The sequence below is a fragment of the Vigna unguiculata genome, chromosome 6 (assembly GCF_037176805.1).
Source record: "Vigna unguiculata cultivar grain cowpea cultivar isolate G323 ecotype 2 chromosome 6, ASM3717680v1, whole genome shotgun sequence".
Classification (NCBI taxonomy): Eukaryota; Viridiplantae; Streptophyta; class Magnoliopsida; order Fabales; family Fabaceae; genus Vigna; species Vigna unguiculata.
In genome coordinates this window covers 38,526,593-38,552,859 of record NC_140797.1, presented here as the reverse complement: position 1 = coordinate 38,552,859, position 26,267 = coordinate 38,526,593, and the positions used below count along the sequence as shown (strand labels likewise).

The following is a 26,267-nucleotide window of genomic DNA, read 5'->3' as shown; positions in this document are numbered from 1 at the left end:
ACGTTCCAAAACGGATAATATCTCGGAATTGTGATGATTGTTAACGATGACTACCGGACAAACTTGGATCGGAATCGGAACATTGACTTTAAGCCATCGAGGGGAAGCTTATTTTGGAAGATGGATTTAAGGGCTTTTTTTTTAACTTGTTAACTTTTACGTGTTAAATGACTAATTTTAATTTTATAAAAAGTATATATAAAAGAAATCAGTTAAAAAATAAGTAAAACGAACTAAAATTACGTGTTCGTCTTATTTTGGAACCCAACATTTATGTTTCAAAAAGGTTGTTTTGGAAAGCTTGTTAGGGAAAAACTTGTTCCAATGCTGTAGAAGGTATTATATATGTTCTTGAAAGCTTGTTTAAGAAATTTTATTTCAAAAATCTGGTTCTAAAATACTTTTTATTTCTGAAAAGCTTGTTCCCAAAAATTCTATTTTAGAAATCGCGTACTGAAAATTTCAAAATTCTTGTTCCATTCCAGGAGAGAAGTTACTTTCCGAAATATAAAATGGTGATTTTAAAAGTTATGGGAGTGTGGAAAGAAAAAACCGAAGAGAGAGTCTCCTAAGACGTGTAAGGCCCATAATTTTGTTGGGACAAGACCCAATTTGAAGTAAAATTGAAAGCCCGTAATGCAGTGGAAATGTCCAATTTTTGAATGGCGGAGGAGGAGGAGGAGGAGGTTGATGCAGTGTGGAGGTGGCGATGGAGCAAGAGTTGGATCCCTCTCTCCCATGTAGCCAGCGATTGCTTTCTGCAATTCTCGCCATGGAATCTTCCGAATGCCTTATCTCCCATGCCAGGTTTCTCTTTCTTCGCTCTTTCGTCTTTCTATTTCGTAAGACTTCGAAAAGTAGTGACTGAATTCGGTACGTAGGGAGTGTGGTGGAGGCTCAATCACAGAGCAAGTTCAACAATTCATCTGGAACCATTGCCTCTCCACTCCTGTAATTTTTGTTTTCTCTTTTTATTTTCTTTAAATTGCCTTATAGTTGCATTGATCGTATTTTGATACTAAATGCAGGGTGACTTTCATGTTCCTTACTTGAAGAATTTCCTCAAGAAACTCATCGCTCAAATTGAGTTCGACCATGGCTATGTCTTGGACAACTTGTACGAACTCTATGCTCACTATATGACATCATGCAAGGTTTTCTTTGATCAACAATTTTCTTCAAGCTTCCTTTTTTTGCTCTTACAGAGGTTTTCTCAGGATTTTCCTTTTTTTCATTTTTTAGGATGATAGTTTGGAGAAGGGAGATGCCAGAGTCAGCAAAAGAATTTCGTTTCTTTTTCCTGATGGTAAATAGCTATTCCAGTGATGTTTCTGCATTTATTCTTATGATGTTGTTTCATCCACCTTACTTTGGCTGGTAAACTGTTATGCCTAGGTAGTTCTGAACTGCAGAGTTGCCCGCACTCTAGGGTACTGGTCTTTCCATTGCAGTGTTCTCGAAACATGCTTGAAGGTGGTACTGGGTATGCTCATATTTTTATGTTTAGTTTATCAATGCAAAGTTCTTCTAAATGATAATAAGTAGTACTCTTGTTCTTTGATAATACAACATGTGTGAATTCAGCAACGCCATTAATTTGGGCATTAGTTAGATCTATCTACGTAAAAACTTCGAATAATTCTTCCCTGAATATGCATATGTTTGTGGAACTTGCATTAAAGTTTAAAGTTGGTATTGGTTTGGTTGTGCAGTTGCTCAATATGGAGACCGGGTCTGTTTTTGTCTGAGTTCGTACTTTCTCATCCAGAATTATTTTCTAATAAAAAATGCTTTGAGGTTAGTAACATGATTAAGAGTTTTTTTAATCTACCAGAAATGTTAATGTATCCAATCATGAATAGCTTTGGATGCAACAATTTTTGTGATAATCATCACTATGGGAGAGGCTCTGAGATATAATTTTCCCCTTACAAAGTTTGAAATTTTTGTGTTTGTCCTGTTTATAAATTCTTGTCATTTCGTTTGTTGCATTAGAATTAGCTTTCCGTTCTTCTTATTATACCTTGTTGCACTTTTTTAAAATTTTAAGTAGGTTGGTTCGGGAGTTGGCTTAATTGGATTATGTCTAGCTCATGTGAAGGCTTCCAAGGTATGGTCAACTAATTATTACACGGGTAATATTACATGATATTATTGTAATTAAATTTAATAAAAAAGCAATTGTAATTATCGTCTCTCAACAGGTGATATTAAGTGATGGTGACCTATCAACATTAGCTAACATGAAGTTTAATCTGGAGATGAACCACCTGAATGTCGAAGCTGGCATGCCACAAAGAAACAATGACCAAAACATGGTCAGTCTCAATTTGAATAGACTGTGCACAGGATTTTGCTTTCATATATAGAAAATGGAATCTTCACAATATATGGTAGATACTGAGCTTTTAGCTAAACTGGTACAAATAGAAATTTCCAGTATTTTAATTTTTACCCCATCCCCTTATTTGTTTCAATAGTTTCTAGTGCTTGAACATGTGATAGTTGATTTGTTCATGGAAGTTAACCTTTGAATTTTCTTTTTGAAATTTTGTTCATCTGATAGTGGATTCTCCATCCCTTTCACAACTCTTTCATTTTTTAAAGTATGTGTTTTTTCTTGTGTATACAAAGTAGAATATAACCTGAACTGTACTTATAAGGCTCTGTATTATGAATTGATCATGTATCTCAGGTAAAATGCTTGTATCTGCCGTGGGAATCTGCATCAGTAAATCAACTCCAAGATATAATGCCAGATGTCGTGTGAGAGTTCAAATATGCAATCTCTGAGACATAATTTCGCAGACTGTTCTTTCCATTTTGTTCCAAATTCCGTTGTCATTCTTATTATATTATTATTATTATTTCAGTTTGGGTGCAGATGTGATATATGATCCTGTTTATCAGCCACATCTTGTTCGAGTACTTGCCATTCTTTTGAATCCGAGGAGTTTGGAGTTTTGCAGACAGCATGCAAGTTGTAAGGTCATCTCCCCAAACATTAAACATGAAAATTGTGAACATAATCATGAACATGCTATTGACATATCTCACAGTATATTCAAAGCAAGTCATAATGATGATAGTTACAACCTGCGAAAGGAAGCACCGGTGGCTTATATTTCATATGTTATCAGAAACATTGAAACTTTCAACTATTTTATGTCTCTGGGGAAACAGGCTCATCTTGATATTGTGGACCTTACTGATTCATTGAAGCCACTAAATCTCCTCTGCTACATGCAATCATACAATCAAGCCAATGTAAGACTATTGCGTATCACTGGCAATAATATAAAATAGCGAGTATCTGAATTTCACATGTTTTCTTTTCCTTTTTTACTAGTGATTTTAGATCATACTTAGGTTATCCTCTAGACCTAATCTATTTCATTTGGATTGTCACTGACTAATTTATTTTTCTCAATTATCTATAATTCTTTTATTTTTATATTACACTTTATTTTCTTATTAGATACATCCCGCGGCCCTTGTAAAAAATGTGGAGTGAGTTCGACATTTAAGTATAGGCTGTAATGGTGTTCATATTTTGTATACCTCAAAATACATTTATAGTGATCATTTTCCAGGAATAGTTTTTATATATACATTGTGTTGTGTATATTTTTTCAGTCACCATAACATGTAATAAATAAGGTTTAAGAAAAAGATAAAAAAATATTAACTTGTTAAACATATAAAAAAAAAATCTTTTAAAAATGTAGTAACTACTCCTGACTTAGTGAAAAAGTTTTCGTTACAGTATGATAATTGAATATGAATTTTAATCATTCACACAACTTGGAAACTAGTTAAAAATCAGTATAAATGTAAATTCTAAATAATTATTACTTTTCATAAAATATGTAATTATCACAAAAGTTAACTTTTTTCTTTACTGAATTATAGTTTGAAAGACCTTGTATTGTAGATCATACACTATTTTCATAAAATAATTTATAAATATATTAACTTAAATACAGAGTCAAAAAATATTGATATTTATTTAAAAATTTCCAAAATAGTTCAAAGATGTCAATTAATTTAGCTTGAAAGAAATTACATTTTTTTCCGGTAAAATAACTGGATAATGAGTTAGGTTGGTGGTTTTGTTTAAAATTAAATGGATTGATTTAATTCAAAATGTGAAACTATTGTCTTAGTTTAATCCGAAGCAATTATCGAGTTATAATTAAAAAAAATGTTAAGGTCTGTACTTAATTATATTTTTAATTCATAAAATATACTCATTGTTTTAATCCCATCAAATATTTTAAAGAGACTGAAAAATGTCTAGATTACTCGAATTTTCACTGCAAAATGATGTATGGAGAAGTGGGTAACCATGAAATATTGGAAAAATTATTGATAGCGTAACTAAACTACATAAATTGGCTTCGAACACTAATGCATAAAGAAAGATGAAATGAAATCCAATATGAACGTATGATTACAAACTCCATTATATTGAATCTAATTCAAATTTAAATATGGAATGTTCTTAAAATACAATTTATTTGAACTAATCGACTGTATCATAAACTAATTCAAAATAAACAAATTACTACAAAGACTAAAATAATACTATTTATGAAGACTAAAACAAATAAAAAAAAATGTCATAACAAAAATAGCTTTACAAAGACTACAAGTATATATATATATATATATATATATATATATATATATATATATATATATATATATATATATATATATATAAAATCTAAATGGTAAATGTTGCACTGACCTATTTGATTAGGAGAATCATATAAAAGAAAAAATAATGTGTCCACTCAAAGTACCACAATTAGTGAATTCAATTGAGGGATTTTGTTCCTACATCTTATAATTTTTTGTTGTATCTTTAAAATAAACTTTTTAGAATGTGTTTTTATTGAAAGGTGCATGATTTTTCTGAAGTAGAAAAAATGGTATTTTTAGAAAGCTAAATGTGTAGGATTGATGAAGTTTTTGATGAAGATTACACACTTGCAGATAATCATAATCTGTATTTATAAATTTTTAAACCTTCAATAAAAGTTAAAAAAAAATCAAAACCAAATTTAAGAAATAATTATATATATATATATATATATTATTTAAATTACAGATAAATATTTTTGTTAATTTTAGCAAACGTATTTTTAACTAAATTGTGATAGTATCTTATTTTTAAATGAAACAAAGAAAATGGACATATTTTATTAAAAATATAAGAAAAAAAAATTACAAGAAAGTGAGTATTTTAAAGGAGTAAATTTTTATTTTATTAAAAAAATTGAAGACGCGCACTATAAAAAAAACATAAAAAAAAAAACAATAAAGTAAATATTAGGAGCTTGTTTTGGACACTATAAAAGCACATGTTTTGAATAGAATAGGAGGTTGTCGGAGGCAGAGCAGAGCAGTGGAAGTGGCGATGGAGCAACACTTAGATCCTTCCATGCCTTCTTCCCGCCATTTACTTTCTTCAATCATAGCTATGGAACCTTCTCACTGTGTCATCTCCCATGCCAGGTTTCTCTTTCCCTCACTCCTTCTCCTTTGTATTTCGGCAACACTTCAAAAAAGAGTGACAGAGCTAGATTTGCAGGGCGTGTGGTGGAGGCTCAATCACGGAACAGGTTCAGCAATTCATTTGGGACCATTGCCTTTCCACTCCTGTAATCTTTAATTCTGTACTCTGTTTCTTGGGCTGATGAACTTTTGTTTAAATACTTGTAAAAGAAAAAGAAAAACAAGAAGTGAAAAAGAATTTAACTAAACCAAACTAATTTTCGTCTCTGAGCTTGATTGATCTGATAGAATGATAAATGCAGGGTGATTTACATGCTCCTTACCTGAAGAATTTTCTCAAGAAACTTATTAATCAAGTTGAGTCAGACCATGGCTATGTGTTGGATAATTTATACGAACTCTATGCTCACTACATGGCATCGTTTAAGGTTTGTTACATCCATTACTTTCTCCAAGTTTCCTTTTTTTTTTTTCTTCTGGTTGGAAAGCTATATCTTTTTCTTGATTTTCTTTCATTTTTGCTAGGATGATAGTTTGGGGAAGAGAGATGCAAGAATCTGCAAAAGAATTTCATTTCTTTTTCCTGAGGGTAAATCTTGATTGTGGTTATGTTTCTTCATTTATTCTTATGATTTTGTTTCATTCAGATTTCCTTTGTCTGGTGAATTGGAATGGCTAGGTTGTTCTGAACTACAAAGTTGTCCACGCTCGAGGGCAGTGGTTTTTTCGTTGCAGTGTTCTCTAAACATGCTTGAAGGTGATACTGGGTATGCTTATATTTCATGTCATAAAAGACTATGCATATAGAGTGCAACATTTAAACGCTGTTATGTGATGTTTTTTGTCAATGCAGAAGTTCTTCTAAATGATAAACCAGTGTTCTTGCTCCTTGAGAATTCAACTTGTGTTGAGTTCAGCAATACCATTCATTTGGGCATTTGTTGTATCTATCTACATATTCTTATATCATAATTCTTCTATCAATATTCATATGCCACGTGTATGTTTGTGGAATCCGCATTAATTCTTACAAGTTGATTTTGGTTCGGTTATGCAGATGTTCAATATGGCCATCAAGTCTGTTTTTGTCCGAGTTAATACTTTCTCATCCAGAATTATTTTCTAATAAATCATGCTTTGAGGTCAGTTCTATGTTTGAGTTTGTTAAATCCAGTAGCAACAATAATGTTTTTCCAGTCATGAGATATCTTGCATGTGATGATGAGATAATTATGTGATTATCTTCACTTATCAGAGAGGCTCTAAGATGTAATTCTGCTCTAACTATGTAGTTTCTAACTTTTTTGTCATTTCATTTGTTACATTAAGATTAACTCTCATATGTTCTTGGTGCATTTTTTATAAATTTGAAATAGATTGGTTCAGGAGTTGGCTTAGTTGGATTATGTCTGGCCCATGTGAAAGCCTCCCAGGTATGGCCAATTATACTTGGTGATTCATGCATGAACATTTTCAATGATGACATTTTTGTTATTAAAGTATGATGTTTTAGCTAGAACACTGAAATTTAAACCAAAAAATGGTGCTGTTTTGTTTAGTTATTATATGGGTAATATAATATTAGGTGATATTTGTAGTTGAGTTTAGTCAACTGGAAGCTTGTTATTGTCTCTCAACAGGTGATGTTAAGTGATGGTGACCTATCAACTTTAGCTAACATGAAGTTTAATTTGGAGTTGAACCACCTGAATGTTGAGGCTAATATGACAGAAAGAAACAAAGATCCAAACATGGTGAGTCTGAATTTGCATAGGCTGTGCATTGTATTTTTCTTTCATGTATAGAAAATTTAATCCTCACAGCATCTTTTCTCATGTTTTGCATATGATCCTGAGCTATTTGCTAAACTGATATTTTCTCACCCGACTCAAGTCCGTCTGGCAGCATCGTCAGGAACATATATAAATACCAATTTCCAGTATTTGTATATATTGGCTTTCTACTTATCTTCTTGCAGAGTGTTGATGTGCTTATCTTGAGTGTCATACATTTTTAGTGCATGGTTCTAATATATTTGTCCATAAAAGATTAATCTATAAAATTTCTTTTTGAAGTTTTATTTTGTCCTTTCTGTTGCAGTCTATCTTTGTGTTGATAAATGGTAATAAAAGCTGAAACCAAAATTGTCTGGATCTGCATTCTTTTGAAAACCTTTTTCTCAAGTACTGGATTTTTGCAAGTGTAAGATAGAAGAGAATATAAACTGTATTATACGTTGCCAAGTTTCTGTATTATGAACTGATCCATGCACCTCACTCAGGTAAAATGCTTGTATCTGCCGTGGGAATCTGCATCAGAAAGTGAACTTCAAGATACCATACCAGATGTTGTGTGAGAGTTCAACTCAAGTTTCTACTCAATCACTGAACTTAATTTCTCATCCTGTTTCTTTAAATTTGTTCAGAATTCAAATGCCATTCCATAATATATTACTATTTCAGTTTGGGTGCAGATGTGATATATGATCCAGCTTGTTTACCTCATCTTGTTCGATTACTTGCCATTCTTTTGAATCAGATGAATTCGAGTTTCTGCACACAGCATTCAAGTTGCAAGAGCCTCTCTCCAAACACTAAACTTGGAAATGGTGAACAAAATCATGAAAATGATATTGAAATATATAATGGTGGTAGTAACAGTAGCATGTCAAAGGAAGCACCAGTGGCTTATATTGCATATGTTATCAGGAACATTGAAACTTTCAACTATTTTCTGAGCTTAGGGACACAGGCTAATCTTCATATTGAGGATCTTACTGATTCATTGAAGCCATTGAATCTCCTCTGCTACATGCAATCATACAATCAAACCAGTGTAAGACTATTGCGTATCACTTCCAGTAATATACAGTAACCATTATTTGACTTTCACATGTTATGTTTTCTTTTTTTTTTAACTTGTAAGGTCATAAGATATGGTGAAGTGACAGAAATATATTATGCCTAGGCATAAGTAGTTTGTGAGAGACTTGGTGAAGATAACTGATCAAATTATACTTTATAGTGGATTTCGATATGAATATAATTTTAGATGGTAATGATGATAATTCATTTTAATAGATATACAATGAGTACCAATTTTATTCTTATAAGTCGGTGGTTCTGTGACATTAAATTAGAATTAATGTTTACTTTGTAAAATAGTATTAAAATTTATCTATATCATCAAACTATCCCACCATCTACATATATTTAGTCCATGCTTGAAGTGTATTAGTAAAGATCTATAGATATATTCTTTGAATTAGTAAAGTGTATTATATATTCTTTTAATATCTATAGCTATTCACGGTATTCACAAATATTTACAAAAAAATATTAAAATATTTAACAATATATGTTAATTCTAAATTCAAATAAAATACAATATATAACATTTATAAATTTAAAGAAAAATATAAATAATTCATTTAAATAGTGTTAAATGATAATTTACAAATAAATAGAGATTTTTTTAAAATTAATTGATAAAAAATAATCTATTCAAAATCTATGTGTTAATATTTTAATTCTGTTTTTGTAATTTTTTTATATGTAAAGTAAAGTATAATGGGTACATATATGTATATAGGGATACTATAACACTCGTACTTACCCTGTTTATATGCAAGTATGAAAAATACGTGTATTCGTTATCTACGACTATGGTATTCATTTAAAATATTTATTTTCTATCCATTATCGATTTTATACGTGAGTACAAATTATTTTGACCTTTCTAATTATAGTTATACGTTACAAAAATAAAAAAATACTTTTACATTTGTTTAGTTCAAAAATAGGAAGAACTAAATAATTTTACATTTAACATTATTTTCAGTGTCATTTATTATTATTATTATAACAAAAATTAAAAAATTATTATTATAATAACTATTAAAATAAATTAAATAATTATTCAAAAAAATAATTTCGTTATTAATGTTATAGATTATTATTTTTTTTTATGATTATAAAATAAATATAGTAGTAAACTGCTAAGAGGATGGGAAGAAAATAAAAGAAATATGTAAAGTAATCATGCATATTTATTTCGTGTCTTTTTTAAATATTTTTTCATGCTCTTTTCCCGTGGATTGAGAACATAAAAGCTATTTGAACATAATAATTGATCATAAAAATAATAATAAATAAAAGAAAGTAGGTAAGGACATGTTTGGGGATGGGAATCGGACAATATAGTGGATAACACGTCTGCGCAACGAATTAAGTGACAAGCAATGATTTTGTGAAAAGGAATTCTCATTGCTTGTCCAAAAGTTGTGACAACCTAATTTTATTGTTTGGTAGCAAAAAGTAATCGCAAGCTCTGATATTTGATTACTTCAAATTTCAGAAAACCTCTAATCAGACCAAAAGGTTTTTTCTTTTGGTTAAAAGGTGTCAACTTTAATCTTTGTTTTTCATATGAATGAATGTTAAATAATTTTCTAATTATTTTATTTTATGGGTGGATTATAATTGTTGTATACTAAAAAAGGGTAGTAAAATAATAATTAGTAATAAACTCTTTTTAGCCTCTCTTGTTCAAAATCTAGGCGTTACTTTATATGGCATTGTGATCAAAATCTAAACACTTTTCGTCTTCTCTATGCAATTGCAAGTTTTAGCAACTATGACAGTAAAAGACAAAAAGCCAAACAAAATGCATCTCTCATGTGTCAACCTCATGCAGCTAAGTTGTAAAATATTAATTACCAGACCATAGTACTTTTCTAATTACCATGTTTCTTTGGCCTCTAAAGTCGCCTTAAAATTTAACGTAACTCTTTGAGATTCCATGGAATTTGTTGGTTACTGTTCCGAGATTTGGACCCATCTTTTTATATTCTGTTGTATTGTGATTCTCATAAAGAAAAGTGGCAATCCACTCGATTCCATCACCACTGTTACTGATAATATTCTAATCAAGTTGAATCAGAAAGAAAGGCTTAGCTTTGCATGGTGAAATCAGAGATGGCAGAGAGTGAAGTGGAGGTGATTCACTCATGGTCTGCTCCAAGATCCCTCAGTACCAGTCTCATGTATTCTTTTGCTCAGGTCTCTCTCTCTCTCGCACTCACCTTTTTTCTTGCCAATGTATTTTGTTGGGTGCAAACAAGGAGTTAAAATATTGCATAATTTGACCTTTCTATTTTGAAATTTCTCATCATGAGTGATTTTAGCAGACTTTGTATGATAAGAAAACGATATTGTTGTTTGATGATGTTTTTGTTTGATGATGATGATGATGTTGTTGTTGTTATCATTCTTTTGATTTGGTCAGTTTCAACAAATGTGTACCTAGTATTCTGCTGATAGGTTAATCATTCCATTAATTGATTCAAACCTTGGTCTGCTATTGATGATTACTCGAGAATCCTGTTTCTGATGAAGGCGTGTTCATTTGTGCTACCCAGAGGGATGACATAGAAGTGCTTGATGAGCCTCTTTATGCAAATTTCCTCAGAGTAACAGGTCTTGATAGACCGTACAGGGAGGAGCTACTCTCAAAAATGGTAAATCTCTCACAAAATGCCTTCCTTCATTACCTTTCCTCTAATGGTTCCTGTGTATTTGTCTCTTGTAGTATCCTCTTTCCATGCTTCATTTTGAAAAATGTTGGTGTTTCAAATGTAACAGGAATCTGATGGAAATAAGGTCACTAGTGACATAATTTTTGGTCCAGGAAGGAAGAAATATAGATTCTGCAAGGTAAAGAACGTATCTTTTGATATATGCATTCATTGATCCAAAAAACCCCATACTAAATAGTTTATCTTGAGCCTTAGCTATGTGTTACCAAAACCAAGTTTGTTTTCTTCTCCTTCATTATTTATCTTTTGCTGTTTTCAGCATATATCAAAGCAACGGTTACAAGGTTTGACTGGTGATCTAATGAAGAAAGGAAAACACTTCATTCTGATAAGAAATCCTCTTGATATATTGGTAAAATGTCTTTCATTTATTACTTATTTGTCACTAAAATAACTTGCCAGTTCTGCATATTTTTGTCATATGCATAAGGTTTGGCTTGTGAAAAACCCTATGAGCTTTGTGTTTCATTAATAATGCCTAAAGGGTGTTACAAATATTTTATCAATTTTTATGACATTTCTTGGTTTTTTATGTCTATTACTACTGCGTGATAGTTCTTGGGTGATTCACTCAATTGTGTATGTTCAGCCATCCTTTGATAAGGTTGTCCCTCCATCTTTCTATGAGTTGGGTTTGGCAGAACTAGTTTGTATATACAATGAACTTCGTGAGATTGGAAAGGCACCACCTGTTATTGATGCTGCAGAACTTCAACAAGATCCTGAGGTATTATCTGAGCTTTGTGAACATGCTTGATTGGTTTTTGTTTATTTGAGCACTAGATAGATAATAATATTTACAAACTAACTTAAAATATGTTTTTAAACATTACTTTTTGATTATCTTGCATTAGTCTTGTGATCTTGTTGATTTTCAGGCTACCCTACGCGGTCTCTGTGATGATCTGCAGATTCCTTTTCAACCTGCTATGCTCCAGTATGTAGCTTTTTGTTACCCTTTACATAAATTCTCCCAACAAAGTTAAAATGACAGCGAGGAACTCAATGGGGATGAGTTTATCACTGGAAACTTTGGTTAAGACATTGATCAAGTTACTATTTTTAGCGTTCAAACAAAACAATGTTCCTGATATTCTTATTCTGCAACAATACATTCCAGGTGGGAAGCAGGTCCAAAGGAAATAGATGGCTTGTGGGCTCCTTGGTGGTACAAGACTGTGCACAAAACTACTGGTTTTGAGAAACCTAGAAAGTATCCCCAGGTATTTTGTTGTTTCATCATGTTCTATTAGTCTTTTATAGAGAATCCATGCTGTTATTTTGTTTGAGCTATTATTAGTATTTTGAAGTTGTTTGCTCCATTACCTATTGCCATTATATTTTTTCTAACAACAGAAATTAGATTTGAAATTGGATGCTCATTATGAACCCATGTTTGTTCTTACTTTTCCCATAAAAAAATTGGATGATACAAAATTTGATTTGACCAAAAACATGACTATAGTTAAGCTGTAAAGTTTAAACTTGTCTTCTTTTCAGCCATTTCCTTTTTCTCTCTACGATTTGTTGGAGCAAAGTCTACCACTGTATAACATGCTTCGGCGTCATGTGAAGAAAAAATCATCTCTTCTTATCCCTCCTTTACCTACTCCCAATCTTCCTGTTCCTGCAAATGAGAAATTGCTTGCTTGGGTTGGTGATGAGATTGTGCCTCGTGATAGTGCTAAGGTAATTAGTTGCATGACAATTAAAGGGTATCTGCTGTATGTTTTTCATATGATAAAGCTTCAGATTTATGTGGTTGATGTACAGATTCTCATGTTTTGAAAATATTACCCTGTGATCTATCAGGTTTCTGTGTTTGATTCAGTTGTCCAAGGAGGTGACTCGGTTTGGGAGGGACTTCGGGTGTATAGTGGAAAGATATTTAAGCTTGAGGAGCATCTAGACAGGTGATGTCACAAAACTAAGAAATTGAATAGTTTTTTATATGTAATGCTATCACATTATTCCAATAATATTCTGTCTGATCAGTTGATTACATAATTGAATTAGTAATGCAATAATTGAAATACTCATGATGTGTCCTCTTACATTTCTTGTTTCTTATAGGTTATTTGATTCAGCAAAAGCTTTAGCTTTTGAAAATGTTCCTAATCGGGATGAGGTGAGTCTTAGATGCATTCAGTTCATCTATGTAGCATGTGTCAGTTGAAACATTCAGTTCTTGTTTAGGTTACCATCATAATGAATGTTCAAAAAATTGCAGATAAAGGAAGCAATTTTCAGAACTTTGATTAGGAATGGCATGTTTGACAATTCACACATACGGCTTTCCCTAACACGAGGGAAAAAGGTTTTACTATCTCTCATTTATCATTTCAGCTAGCTAAATTATTTCTTAAGCCTAATAATTCGTCAAATTCTGTTTCATCATCACTCACATGGCGGTGCTCAGCGTTATATGGGAGCAGCTTCATAATTTTAATAATATATTAGAGTATATGAACAAAAAGCCTGTCCATATTAACCAGAAATCTCAGTTATAATAGAATGAAGCAAAGGGTTCTGCTTGTTTGATTATTCAGTGAAACTATGGTAAAGACGAAATAAATTGTATTAAAGTCCCTTTCTATGGACCATTCTTGTTTTAATTAAAGTAGAATCAATATTCTGTTTATCCAGGTTTCTTCTGGGATGAGCCCAGCATTCAATCTTTATGGTTGTACATTAATTGGTAACTTCCTATCCCATTGCCAACTAAGTAACATTGATGTTAGTATCAAATTCTTTATATTCAAGTTATTTTTTAGCTATAATAGTTCTTCTTTTAAGCTTTGATAAATCTTCACACTAGTCTTTTAGCTAAGTCAAGCAAAATCATGCAGTTTCAATAATATTTAAATGTGTGGAATCATCACTTGCTATCATTGCTTTGGAAATGGTTAATCATTTTATACTATATTGGTTTCTTCTTTACATATGCAGTGCTTGCTGAATGGAAACCCCCAGTGTATGATAATACCCGTGGTATAGTTCTTGTAACTGCTACAACTCGCCGTAATTCACCAAATGTGAGTTTCTGCTTTGTATACTTGTTATCATGGTTCTCTTTCATCTTACACATTGGAGAACATTTTGATACATTTTGTTTTTACCAGAACTTGGATTCGAAGATTCATCACAATAACCTTCTCAACAACATACTTGCAAAGGTATTTTCCTGTTCTTCTCAACCAAAATGTGCTAATTAATTACTGTTGTTGGTAGTAGATGGTTTCTGTTGTAACAGTGATGGTTGTTAAGTTAATTTAACAGGGTAATCCTTATAGTAATATCATTATGGATAATGTTTATTCACTACATTACTAAATATTATCATTGACCAAGTGCAGATTGAAGGCAATAATGCAAAAGCAGATGACGCAATCATGCTTGACCAAGATGGTTATTTGTCAGAAACCAATGCAACTAACATTGTATGTCCTCAAATTTACCCTTACTGTCAAACAAGTCTTTATTTTCATTGTACTAGGTAGCAACCAACAGAGATGTTTCTTGGGGTCAAAGCTTTGCAACAAGGTTTATTTGCAACATAGACACTACAGGGTCTAATGTTTGGAACACTTCAACTCATTTAATGTTCTTCTGTCTGCAGTTTGTTGTCAAAAAAGGCCGTGTTCTGACACCTCATGCCGATTACTGTCTTCCTGGCATTACTCGCGCAACTGTAAGTTGTGTACACTAATCCTGTTGTTTTAAAACCAATTTCTGTATACAGTGACGGACCTACATGTTGAGCGTGAACAAGCAGTTTCCTGATTTTGTTAAAATTAATATCAAATATCTCAAAAAAAATTATTTTGTCCTCCGTAATCTTATATATTTGTCCTCCTTAATTCTTCTCCCCTTGATTCTTTACTTTTATTGTCAAAGGTTGCTTGATTGGGACACATAATTTCTAACTGACCGCGCTGACTCAGGGTCTTAGATTCGTCATTGTCTGTATGTATTGTATATGTATTGTTTATGTTTGGCATGAAGAAGCAGATGACACCTGAATACAAGTTTCAGCTACAAGAAGTGCTTTTATTCAGCATCTGATTTTGTTTGTTAGAGTGCCATTGTGTTGGCAAATAATCATTTTTTTTGGTAGGACATGGAGTAGATTACTAGAAAAGTTTAGGTTTGTAATTTCATTCTAAGTTATGCTTATCAATGAAGTGTACTTTGGCATTGATTGACTCTTCTGGTTTGCAATTTTAGGTAATGGATCTTGTTGTGAAAGAAGAGTTAATCTTAGAGGAGCGCAGAATCAGCTTGTCAGAAGTGCATACTGCAGATGAGGTTCCCATATACAGTTTCAAATACGTTTCTGAACAAAAATTGCTATAAGATATTAGGGATTAACTTATGAGAACAAAAGATCATACACTGATACTGTAAATAGTTTTACACTATCATCTAGTCATAAACTACCATGGTAAGTTTATTTACTTCACAGTAGCTATTTTGAAATTCATGTCAAAGGTGCATTGCAATTAGATAATATATACTCTCAGTTCATTACTATTCAACTCTCAACTTTTACTGTTCTAATCATTTTCTTATTTGATAATTTTATATTAATCTATTACTTTTAGCATAAAAATAATTTGTGCAAAAAATGTACAATTATACATATATATCATCCAATTTAAGTTGAGTTATAAATAGAAGACTATCTTGCAGGTCTGGACAACTGGAACAATGGGAGAACTAAGCCCGGTAAGTGCCTATTATACCTTTTCAATCGAATCTTACAATACATTTAAAAGTTAAATATGTTTTTAGTCCCTGAACTTGAACATGAAATTAGATTTCGTTCCTGTTCCAAACTTTGATACATTTTGGCTTTCAAACTTTAAAAATGAATAGATATGGTCCCTTTAATCTGATGACATTAATTTTTTCTTTTACATGTCAAATGGTGTAAACAACTTAAATATGTGTAAACACCATTTAAAAATGTATCAAAGTTTAAATTTAGGAAGTAAAAACATATTTAACATTACATTTAAAGGACAAGTTTAATGGTATGAGATTAAAATTTATTGGATATTTTGTTTAGGTGGTGAAGGTTGATGGTCGCGTAATTGGCAATGGAGAAGTTGGAGCAATCACCAGAAGATTGCAAGCTGCATATAAAAATTTGACAGAAGAGGCTGGTGTACCTATACCAACCTATGTTAAGACTTGAAAAGGTTTACCATCTTTTTCTCTTTTTCTTTTCAAAAAACTTAGACTTTTTGGTCTTAAAATTTTCCATAATCCTTTTTCTCTCTTCATCTCTTGTAGATTGCAGTTATAAGGGAGAGGAAAATGCTGTACATTACTAAAAGCTACATATATGGAAGCATTTTTCCCTCAGAAAAGAAAAATGGTTTTTCTGTTATTCAATAAATTAGCAAAAAACAAACTCTTTCTTTTTCTTTGGAGGGGAATTAAAAAGTTCGTGGTTCCATTAGAGCTTGTTAAGGTTGAGTTTGGTTTCAAGTTAACTTTTTTTGAATCACTGACCAGTTTACATGGTTTTAGCTAAATGATCGGATTTTTTTATTTGTTTCTATTATTTAAACAGGATTGTGAAATAAATAAAATACGATTAAACAGAGTATTTTTTTTATTTGTTTCTGTTATTTAAAAAAATTATATTCTTAAAATAGTCAGTCTCTAAATTCATATTTTTAACAGTTAAAATTTAGTGATTTAAACATAATATTTTTTGTTCACAATTGATTGGACACAGAATAGACACAAAAATATTGTTTTAAGTAAAACGTTATTTAATTGTACTTCATTAATTTTTTTATTTATTAGTAGTTAGTAGTATTAGTATAAAAGACATAATCTATTTGTGGTGAAAAGTTTTTGAAATGAAGTTATAAAATTGAGTGAATTTTGATAAGTTCTTCTATTATTACTTGTAAATTTTTATTGTTAACAAGATAGTTTGATTAGTAAGTGAATCTATTTTATTAGTTTATACTATCTTTTATATGCAACTGGAAAGATTGTGCCCTACTCTATAACAAGAGTAGATTAAGGTAGAACTTTTTAATAATTAAATTAAGTCAACATTTTTATTTGAATATATTTAGTTGAACAATGTCTAAGACATTAAAAAAACTGTAAAAGTATAATTATTTAACTAAATATTATTTTTTATTAAATGTATTAAAAACATAGGTACTGATAATACAAGTGGAGACTAGATTATACATATAAGAAATTGAAAAATGATATATTGTTATAGTTTTTTCATCTCAAACTTAAGTCTTTCTTAAAAAAACAAGGAATTATCTTAAAAGAAAAATCGGGTCAGCTTTCCCTAAGAATTCATCAATTTTTCTATTGTCCGTTTCCAACAATTAATTCCAATTTTTATAATAATGAGAATTAATTAGAAAATTTTCCAATTCGTGATTTAATTTCAATAAATACTAACAGATAAAACTAATATAATAAAGACTAGAAAACTGACAGATTGCATAGTAAAGTCTACAGTACACGATATTTTAATTTGGGTCATACATTTTACACCTATTCATGTTCAATACTTTATTGTTTTGATTACTAAATTAATAATACTTTTATGATGATTATTTTTTATGTTAATAATTTTAATACATATGATTTTAATTTGGATTCACACTATAAATTATTTATTTATAATATTTTTAAAAATTAATTTAAACTTTTTAATATACGTGTATCACGTAGTATGTCGTATTATTTTTAAAATAAACACACTAGTATATTATTGTTTATACATGTTATATTCGATATACTTATTGTGTTTGTGCATCATAAAATAAAATATAAACTTAATTTGTTGTTTTTTTTACATTTCTTATTTTTTTATTTTTTTTAAAGAAAAAAAAAGTAAAAACAAATTTATTATTTCTACTTATTTATTACTTATTCTATTCCACTTTTTAAAAAGAAAAAACAAAGTAACTCTTTTCAGACTCACGTGACAATGAAATGTCAGTTTTATAGTATGATATTTGTCATATACGACCTTTTATTGTTTCTCAAGAATGTTTCTTATATGTAATTAATGTTTGAAATATAAAAAATTTGAATAGTTATATCTCAATTTTCTTTTCAAATTTTGATAATGTAACTAATTCAAGTGTTCTTAATTTTTTTTATAATATGTACCTATAATTTTTTTTAAAACATAAAAAAATGAAAGAAAATCTTCTATTATATTTTTTTTATCGATTTTGATTTCAATAATTACATATTTCAAAATTTTATTTTTAATTTAATTATTAATAAATTAAGAGAAGGAATTACAATAGTTTAAATAAATATGTGTAATTTTTTTATAATTAAAATTATATTAAATTATATATTTTTATTAATGACAATAGTAATACGTATATTTTGAATATATTATATTAGCTTACCAAATTATTGGTTACCACTCCATACAACAATAAAGAATTCTTAAAAAAACTAATTACATTTGAATATATATTAACGTACATAAAAAAGAAATAAAGTCAGTAAAGAAGATAACTTTTTTTATTATATTTGAATGTATTATTGCAAACGTGTCTTTAAATAAGTTATAATAAAGATTAGATTTGACTTTAGAAATAGACATTTGTGTTAATAATCTTTAAAAGTACATAAAAACAAATTAGATTTCACTATAAAGTATAATCCATCCATTTTAACTAACAATTATTGGAATATTTGTATACATAATTATAGTTTGTTCTTATAAAAGTTCTCGTTGACCTATCATCTCGTTATTCTAGATAAATTACACCTGTATAAACACTTTAATTTAATTTGAAAGAGGTTTTTATGTAAATTTATGGTTAAATATGTTTTTGTCCCTCTTATCAATTTTAGTTAAGTTTATTTGACATTTTAAATGTATTTTATGATAATATTTGAGTTAATATTAAAGCGAATATGTGTCGAACAGTGTAAATAATTTAAATACTATCTTGAAATGCGCTTGAGACGTCAGATAAATTTAACAAAATTTGGTTAAAAAAACTAAATTCATGTATTTATAAAGATAAAAGATTAAATTGGTCAAAAGTTTTAAAGAAAGACTAATTCCAAATTTCACTGAAACTTGAAGGAAAAAACATATTTAACTTTTAATAGATCAAGTTAAATTTTAAAAATATGTTAGATGAAACCTAAAATAGAGTCCATGAAAAATAATAGATCATACCTATATCTTTAATTTGTTTAAAAGGGCGTTTTATTTTAATGTTTTGTTTGGGCTATTGTATTTACAAGTGTCCAAATAAGGATTGTTAAAAAATTAAAATTTATATAATAATAAGTATAAGATGTTTGGTCCTGATAATTTATTATTATATTTTTTATTTTAATTTTAAACGTGACAAGTAATTAGAATATTAATTGATAAAGAATGTAAGAGTAAGTATAAAAATTTCTAAAAATAAAAAAGTATAAAAGGCATTGCACTCTGTCTGTATTGCCTGCAGATAGTACAAGGATAAAAATGAAAGGAATAAGAATCTATAACCATGGCAGCTTTAATTTATGAGAGAAAGAAGAATGATTTTAAATTAATTATTCATAAAGTAAATTTTATAGGTGAAATATATATTACCATCTTTTTCTTTTCTTTGGCTTTCAATCCTGAATTTAAGTTCAATTACTTCAATTAACTATGGATATTAATAACACATAAAAAAAACTTAAAATTTTATAGATTGTTCAACTTTCTTTTTTAAATGTGAGATTTAAATTTCTCTGACATGATAAAATATTAAAAGGTGGATCTAAATCTATTTCATTGAGAAAACACTTGTAAAGTAATTGAAATACAAAGAAAATGAGTATATTTATTTTTCATGGATTTAATAATGCTGTCGCGTCATGGAATTAGAGCTTCGGGCCCAACTGAGTTTGGGCTACAATAATTGAACTTTTCTGAAAAGCCTCATTATTACAAAGCAAGAAAGAATGTGTTTGGGCCAGCCTCAGTTATTTTTATTCTCTTTTTGGCGTTGATTGTGATGAACATTCATTCTAAAGATATCAGAATATACTACAATACAACACAACCATGTCATGCATGCACTGCACACACTCTAGTCACAATAACAACTAAGTAATCAACACCTCATTCACTCGATAGTCTCTTTTTCTTTCGTTCAACGTTGAATTAATTATTCAACGTTAAACAAAAAATAAATAAAAAACTGAGTCAAGGAGACGAATCAATTTTTTAAAACAGAAGTAACAATTAGTTGTTTTTTGTTCCACATGAACTTCTTACCATATTTTGCACTGATTTTGCGTTAGAAAATCAATTTTAACCAATTTTACATCACTTCGACACAGAACGAAACACACATTTAATAGCTTCATTCATTCTTCAAAATTGTTTCAATTCAAAAGAAAAAGGGCATATGCTACTTTTTATCTGGTATGGTTGCTTGTTAAGAATTGATTAATGAGAAAAGAGGAAGTTTGGTGTGGACCAATTCAGTGCATAATCGCATTCCGTTCAATTATTAGTGTCTTTCTTCACTTTTGTGTCATTTCCAGTTATGGGGGTGATTGTCATGGTTCTAATAAATAGCTTTATGTCTTTTTACTTTATTGTGTTGTATTTTCTATCACACAAACAAAAGAAAGAAAGTCACTATCTTCTGTCTCTCTGATACTATGTGTGAGTATGTGTATATGTTACCAACTCTTTTTGTTTCTTTTCTATTTTCCTCAAAGCTGCAACCCAACCCTATTCTCTCTGTCTTTGTATAAAACCTTCCTCACACCACTTTTTCCATACTCAAATTTTAGTATATTACAAAAGTTAGGTATAATCACTAATTCATTCCTCTTTTTCAAATCATTCATATTTGTTTTTTTCCTCAATAAAGTTTGTATTTTTATAAAAAAGACTTAATTTAGCTCATTTTATTATATTCACGCAACGTGTCAAAGTTTATGGTTGTTATATATCAAAATTTTAGTCATGTTTATCTTAAAATTTCAATCTCGGCATGACATTTTTAAAGTAAATATGATCCAATAAGACAAACCTAAATTTGGACATGTATATTTTTTTAAACTATGCTGATGTTCAATTTCACATAAAGAACCACATTAAACATTAAGTTTTTTTTACAAAAAATAATAACTTGTTGGAGTATAAAAAGTGTAAAAAGTAAATTGAATCAAAAACTTATATATAATAACTAAATTATTTATTAAACCTAAAAGTTAACAACCCTTTTACATCATCGTCTCATTTTCTATTACCAAAGAGTCAATCGGTCAATTTACTCTTCAAATTAACATTCTGGCATTTGACACTTTTCAAATAAAAGAATATTCAGATTTCAATTAGGGACGTAAAAATGGATCAGGTCTGCTGGACTGGAGCCGAAAAAAAGACGGGTCAGGTTGAAATTTTCAGTCAGCCAACCCAATGTAACCTAACCCGCCTAACATGTCAGTTTAGCGGGCCAAAATGGACCAGCCTACCAATTCGTTTTTTTTATTTTTTATGTTTAAAATTAAAAATAATACTTTTTTATATTATATATATATATATAATAGATTTATAAACAAAAATTTTAAAAAAGTTAAAAAAATTAAAAAAATTAAAAAAAAGACAGGTTAGCCCACCGGCCTACCAACCCGCTCTAAGACGGAACGAGTTACAATATCCAACCTGTTTATTGGTGGTAGGCCAGTTTAACTCGGCCCATTTTTGGCGAACCACAGGCGGGCCGGACCAAAACGAGCCGAGCTTGTCTGTTTTGACACCCCTAATTTTAATATGTGATAGATCTAAAACTTCACACTTTCAAAGTATGTAAATATCAATTAATTAACAAAAGAGACGACATTAAATATTTTTTTTATAAAAATAAGATTTGATGGAGTAGAAAAATATAAAACCTAAAACAAATAAAAAACTTACATATAAAATGACAAAATTATTAATTAAACCTGAAAGTTAACAACCTTTTGCATCATCCACTTCAGTTTCTACCACCAAGAATTAATCGGTGAATAGAGTCTCCAAATTAACATTTTCTTAAGTTTAAGAGAGAGAGAAAGTCGAAAAGAAGAAAACGAGTATGTTTTATGCAACGTTGGCAGTGGTTTAAATTCCAAAAGATGCTTTGTTTGTTGATTAAAATTTGATGTTTAATGGGTTGGAATCAATGTACTGAATGTTGGGGGGAAGAGAACAGGGAGAAGAAGACAAATAGGTGTTAGAGTTGGAATCTTCCAAAAGACAACCCTGGAGTTTCACGAACAACCAAAAAATTGTTATTATTATAAAATTCATATTTTGGTGGATTCAATTGCAATCTGACAATTAAAAATAGGGGACGGGACCTAACATATATTGCAAAGGACAGTAAAATCTGCAAAGGACATCATCTTATCTTTTACCCTCTTATGCTGTGCTTTTATTTCCACTCTCTTTTTTTTTCCTATGAAGATAATACTCATTTTCTTCTGACACTACTTTATGCACAAAGTTCAAATGTGAATGAATTAGACTTCATGTGATCACTACATCTAGATCCTATCAAAATATCACTTCATTTTGCAGTTTCAAGAACGCTTTTTGAGACTCATTACACTTCAATTTACCAACATCAACAACAGTTTATGCATGCCTTGGTTTTTTCAGTGTCTCTTCTAACAAAATTCTATTCATTTTCCCACTGTGTAAAAAAAAGAAGAAGAAAAATTCAACCTTTAAATGTAAGCATGTAAGTTGTCAATTGTGTTGGAAACTTTATATAGTTTTTGTAGTGATGTTATCATGCTAATCGAGTCTGTGGAATGTAGCTATCATCATGAGTTTATGCAATGCAGCCTCTATCATGACTCCTTCACTCATACTTCGTCTACAACATGTTTTTATATTATTAAAAAAATTCATATTTCATGTTAATTTTATTTTGAAATTTTTTTCGTAAAAAATATTCACAAATTTTGTTGTGAAAAATAAAATTATTAAAAAATTTTATCAATTTTTTTTCAAAATATTTTGTAGAAAATACTTTTTGCAACAAATTTTGTAAAAGATAATTATCCATGAATAAATTACCTGTCAATTAAGATTTTTAGAAAAAATAACATAAAAAAAAAAGTCTTTTATTACAAATTTTTTTAACAAATTTACAAGATAAATCACATGTAATATGAGAATTTTTAATAGTATTATAATTAAAAAAATAATTCGATTTCTTAAAAAAATTCACTCGTTAGTTATAACATTAATGAAACTGCAGTTTAATTGACACGAGGAATCATACAATAGTGAAATGTTTGTGTTTGTGTCATGTTTAGTGTTTCTGTCAAAATCTATATTAAATAGATGAAATTATCTCCGATTTAAAATTTTAAAATAATGAATGATGATTTACTTTTATATTTTATTCAACGTAAATGAAACACAAACTCAAATCACAGGTAGAGATAGAGGTAGAAATATTTGTGTTTGTGTTGTGTTCAATATTCTTTTTAGAATATATGTTATATAAATGAAATCATTTTTGATCTAAAATATTAAGACAATATATTTATAAAAAATATATATTTAATTTCATTATCTTTATTCAATATAAAATTTAAATTTGCAAGTAAACTCCATCTAAAGAAAGTTATTTAAACAAGAAGATCCTTATTATAAAATTGGGAAAATGAAGGTATGTAATGTTAGCATCATTTTGTATTTGAGTGGAGAAGGAATTTTCATTTTCACCCAACCAAAAGAAGGAAATAACAAGGTTTTAAAATTTGAGAAAACAAGATGCATTGGATTTTTTGAGTAGAGAGAGTTAAGTGCATGAAGGAAGGGAAAAGGGTTTTACCCAAACATTTATACTGTTTTTGTTGACTCAAATGATGACATTAGCAATTGCTAACACACAAATCACCCAGAATGAAAGAAAACATTAACCACAAAAAGGTTTTATGCTCACTTTTCAACAATACTTCAAACTATGTTTCTAACTTTACCATTTGAGTTATTCGATGACCCCACCACAACATAACTTTCTTTTCAATTTTTTTTTTTCACCTAGGAATTCGACTACGAATATAGTACAATTTGATGGGGCCATTGTTTTTTTACCTTCAATGCTCTAATCATTTGCATTTTTTCAATAGCTATTAAAAAAATTATAGAATGCATGAATTGAAGAATGATCCCTATAATATAATAACTCAAGCTACTTTTCTGTAACAGCCACCATTAATGAATTATTTTTCTTTCTCACTCTCTCTTCTTCTCCAGTCAACAGCTGTCATGATCATGCTCTGTTTTCTGAAAATTATGTCAAAGTGACATTTTTCAAAAATAATTCCTTGGGACAATAGAACAAACAACAATTCTGTATTCCTGCAAATTTTGAGTTAGGTTAGAAGTAGATTTTAAATTTAACTCTAAATTAGTTTTATTTTTAGTCAATATGAGACTTTCAACATATTCTTTCTCATACCGATGTATATATGATTTATTAATGGTTAGATAACGAGTAGAACAGAATATTTAAAAAATATCGTTAGGATAGACTCTGTATATCATTCTCTTGTAAATTGCATGTGAAAGATTAATATTATGGTGTATTAATTTTTTAGAATAACTTTTATACAAGAGAGAACTAGAAAGTGAAAGAAAAAAAAAGGAAAAATATGTGATAAGCAATGTAATGATGTAAAAGTAAATAAATTATGGGATTTTCTTGAATTGTATTTATATTTTTATATTATTACATTGGTGTTCATTGTTTAAGAGTACAGTGTTTCTAATCTTAAAGAGTGATGTAAACAGAAATAACATAAAATTTTAAAAGATTGACGTCTCTGTATAATTTGAAAAAATTTCAAGGAGTGTAAGTGAAGAAAAAATGGCACGATTTTTTTATTTATAAAATTAGGTTTAACTTTTATTTTGTTGTTTTTACTCACTATATGTAAAAGGACTAAAAATTATTAAAACAATTTTGTGAAAACAAAAAAAAAATTGAAGTATAGAATCTAAAAGATGAAATTTATATAACCATATAAACTCTAAATGATTAATTAAAAAAACATTAGAAGTTAAAACGGGGAGTTCCTTTATTTAACATATTATATTGAATCAACAATCTCTCACTCTCTTTGCCATTTCATTTCATTGTGCTAGAAAGATGACCTAAAACGTCTAATAAATAGTTTTGAAACATAACAAAAATAAATCAATAAAAGGAAAAAATAAAATTGATTATGACAAAAGTGTCTATTTAATATGATAAGAGGAAAATGGTTGGATTATGACAAAAGTAAAAGGTACAAAAGTTGTTTTTTTTTAAGTTGGATAATATTATAAAGACATGTAAAAGAAGACGGAAAAACAATGGAGGAATAAAAAAATGGAATTGATATCAATTGCTTTAATATTATAATTACAATAATGGAACACTAGACATCAATTTATGTGTAGATTGGTGGATTGTGTTTAGTCAGCTTCCTAATGATGATAAGGATGAAACATTATTCTTCGTTCTCTGTGAAGCATCAAAATTTCACTCAGAGGGATCAATGAACTCTGGATTTCGCCATTTCTAAATAATAACATAACAAATATACAATAATGATATACATTAAATTAATATGATATTATCTTAAAGAATTAGATTTTAAATATGTTCATATACGAGCCAATCTATCCCAGAAGGTCCTGATGTTGGTATATTTGAAATGTTCTTAAAAGATTTTTTTTCCCAATATCAGTGAGTCTCGTATCAATTAAGAGTTGAGATCAGAGTCGAGAGTCGAGATTAAACGTTGTTCAGGTATTTCTTTCTTCCTCATCGAAATGTTTTTTTAGGACAAAACTTTACCTTTCAAAACAAACAATACTTCGATGATATGATAGTTGTTACTAACTATGATTGTGGAACAAATTTGGATCAAATTGAAATATTGATAATATATTGTAAAAACCGACAAACACGAAATAGTGATAGTACTTCAAACTCCAAAAAGTGAAAAAAAAAACATTAATTTCAATACATTTAATAATTTTATAATAAAATCTCACGCTCCAAAACGAATAATGCCTAAAATCTTATTAATAAACAAACGCATGTAAGAATCAAATGGAAAAATGGAGTGAATC

At 29.3% G+C, this 26,267-nt stretch overlaps 3 protein-coding genes across 5 annotated transcripts; all 3 read left to right on the top strand.

Moving 5' to 3' along the window:
* The first annotated feature begins 647 nt into the window (after window positions 1-647).
* Window positions 648-3,454, top strand: LOC114187406 (uncharacterized). Of its 3 annotated transcripts, XM_028075658.2 has the most exons (10): window positions 649-807; window positions 882-951; window positions 1,029-1,154; window positions 1,243-1,306; window positions 1,396-1,483; window positions 1,713-1,797; window positions 2,054-2,110; window positions 2,205-2,318; window positions 2,696-2,766; window positions 2,874-3,454. In XM_028075658.2, exons 1-10 carry the CDS (start codon window positions 710-712, stop codon window positions 3,304-3,306), a joined length of 1,206 nt encoding a protein of 401 aa, XP_027931459.2. In that variant the 5' UTR covers window positions 649-709; the 3' UTR covers window positions 3,307-3,454. The 3 variants fall into 3 exon arrangements, with proteins under 3 accessions (XP_027931460.2, XP_027931459.2, XP_027931461.2); XM_028075659.2 differs by lacking the exon at window positions 1,713-1,797 and having other exon boundaries at window positions 648-807; window positions 1,029-1,117; window positions 1,396-1,473; XM_028075660.2 differs by lacking the exon at window positions 882-951.
* Window positions 3,455-5,378: 1,924 nt separating this feature from the next.
* Window positions 5,379-8,414, top strand: LOC146885872 (S-adenosyl-L-methionine-dependent methyltransferases superfamily protein). The gene is made up of 10 exons (XM_085674815.1): window positions 5,379-5,523; window positions 5,600-5,669; window positions 5,826-5,951; window positions 6,049-6,112; window positions 6,203-6,290; window positions 6,581-6,665; window positions 6,900-6,956; window positions 7,164-7,277; window positions 7,805-7,875; window positions 7,986-8,414. Exons 1-10 carry the CDS (start codon window positions 5,426-5,428, stop codon window positions 8,395-8,397), a joined length of 1,185 nt encoding a protein of 394 aa, XP_085530941.1. The 5' UTR covers window positions 5,379-5,425; the 3' UTR covers window positions 8,398-8,414.
* Window positions 8,415-10,296: 1,882 nt separating this feature from the next.
* Window positions 10,297-16,678, top strand: LOC114187408 (D-aminoacid aminotransferase-like PLP-dependent enzymes superfamily protein). Its single transcript, XM_028075661.2, has 20 exons — window positions 10,297-10,583; window positions 10,943-11,041; window positions 11,166-11,237; window positions 11,379-11,471; window positions 11,709-11,846; window positions 11,998-12,056; window positions 12,240-12,342; window positions 12,620-12,808; window positions 12,932-13,032; window positions 13,193-13,247; window positions 13,350-13,436; window positions 13,766-13,817; window positions 14,069-14,154; window positions 14,242-14,295; window positions 14,476-14,559; window positions 14,739-14,810; window positions 15,347-15,427; window positions 15,812-15,847; window positions 16,191-16,323; window positions 16,418-16,678. Exons 1-19 carry the CDS (start codon window positions 10,485-10,487, stop codon window positions 16,317-16,319), a joined length of 1,689 nt encoding a protein of 562 aa, XP_027931462.2. The 5' UTR covers window positions 10,297-10,484; the 3' UTR covers window positions 16,320-16,323; window positions 16,418-16,678.
* Window positions 16,679-26,267: the final 9,589 nt, after the last annotated feature.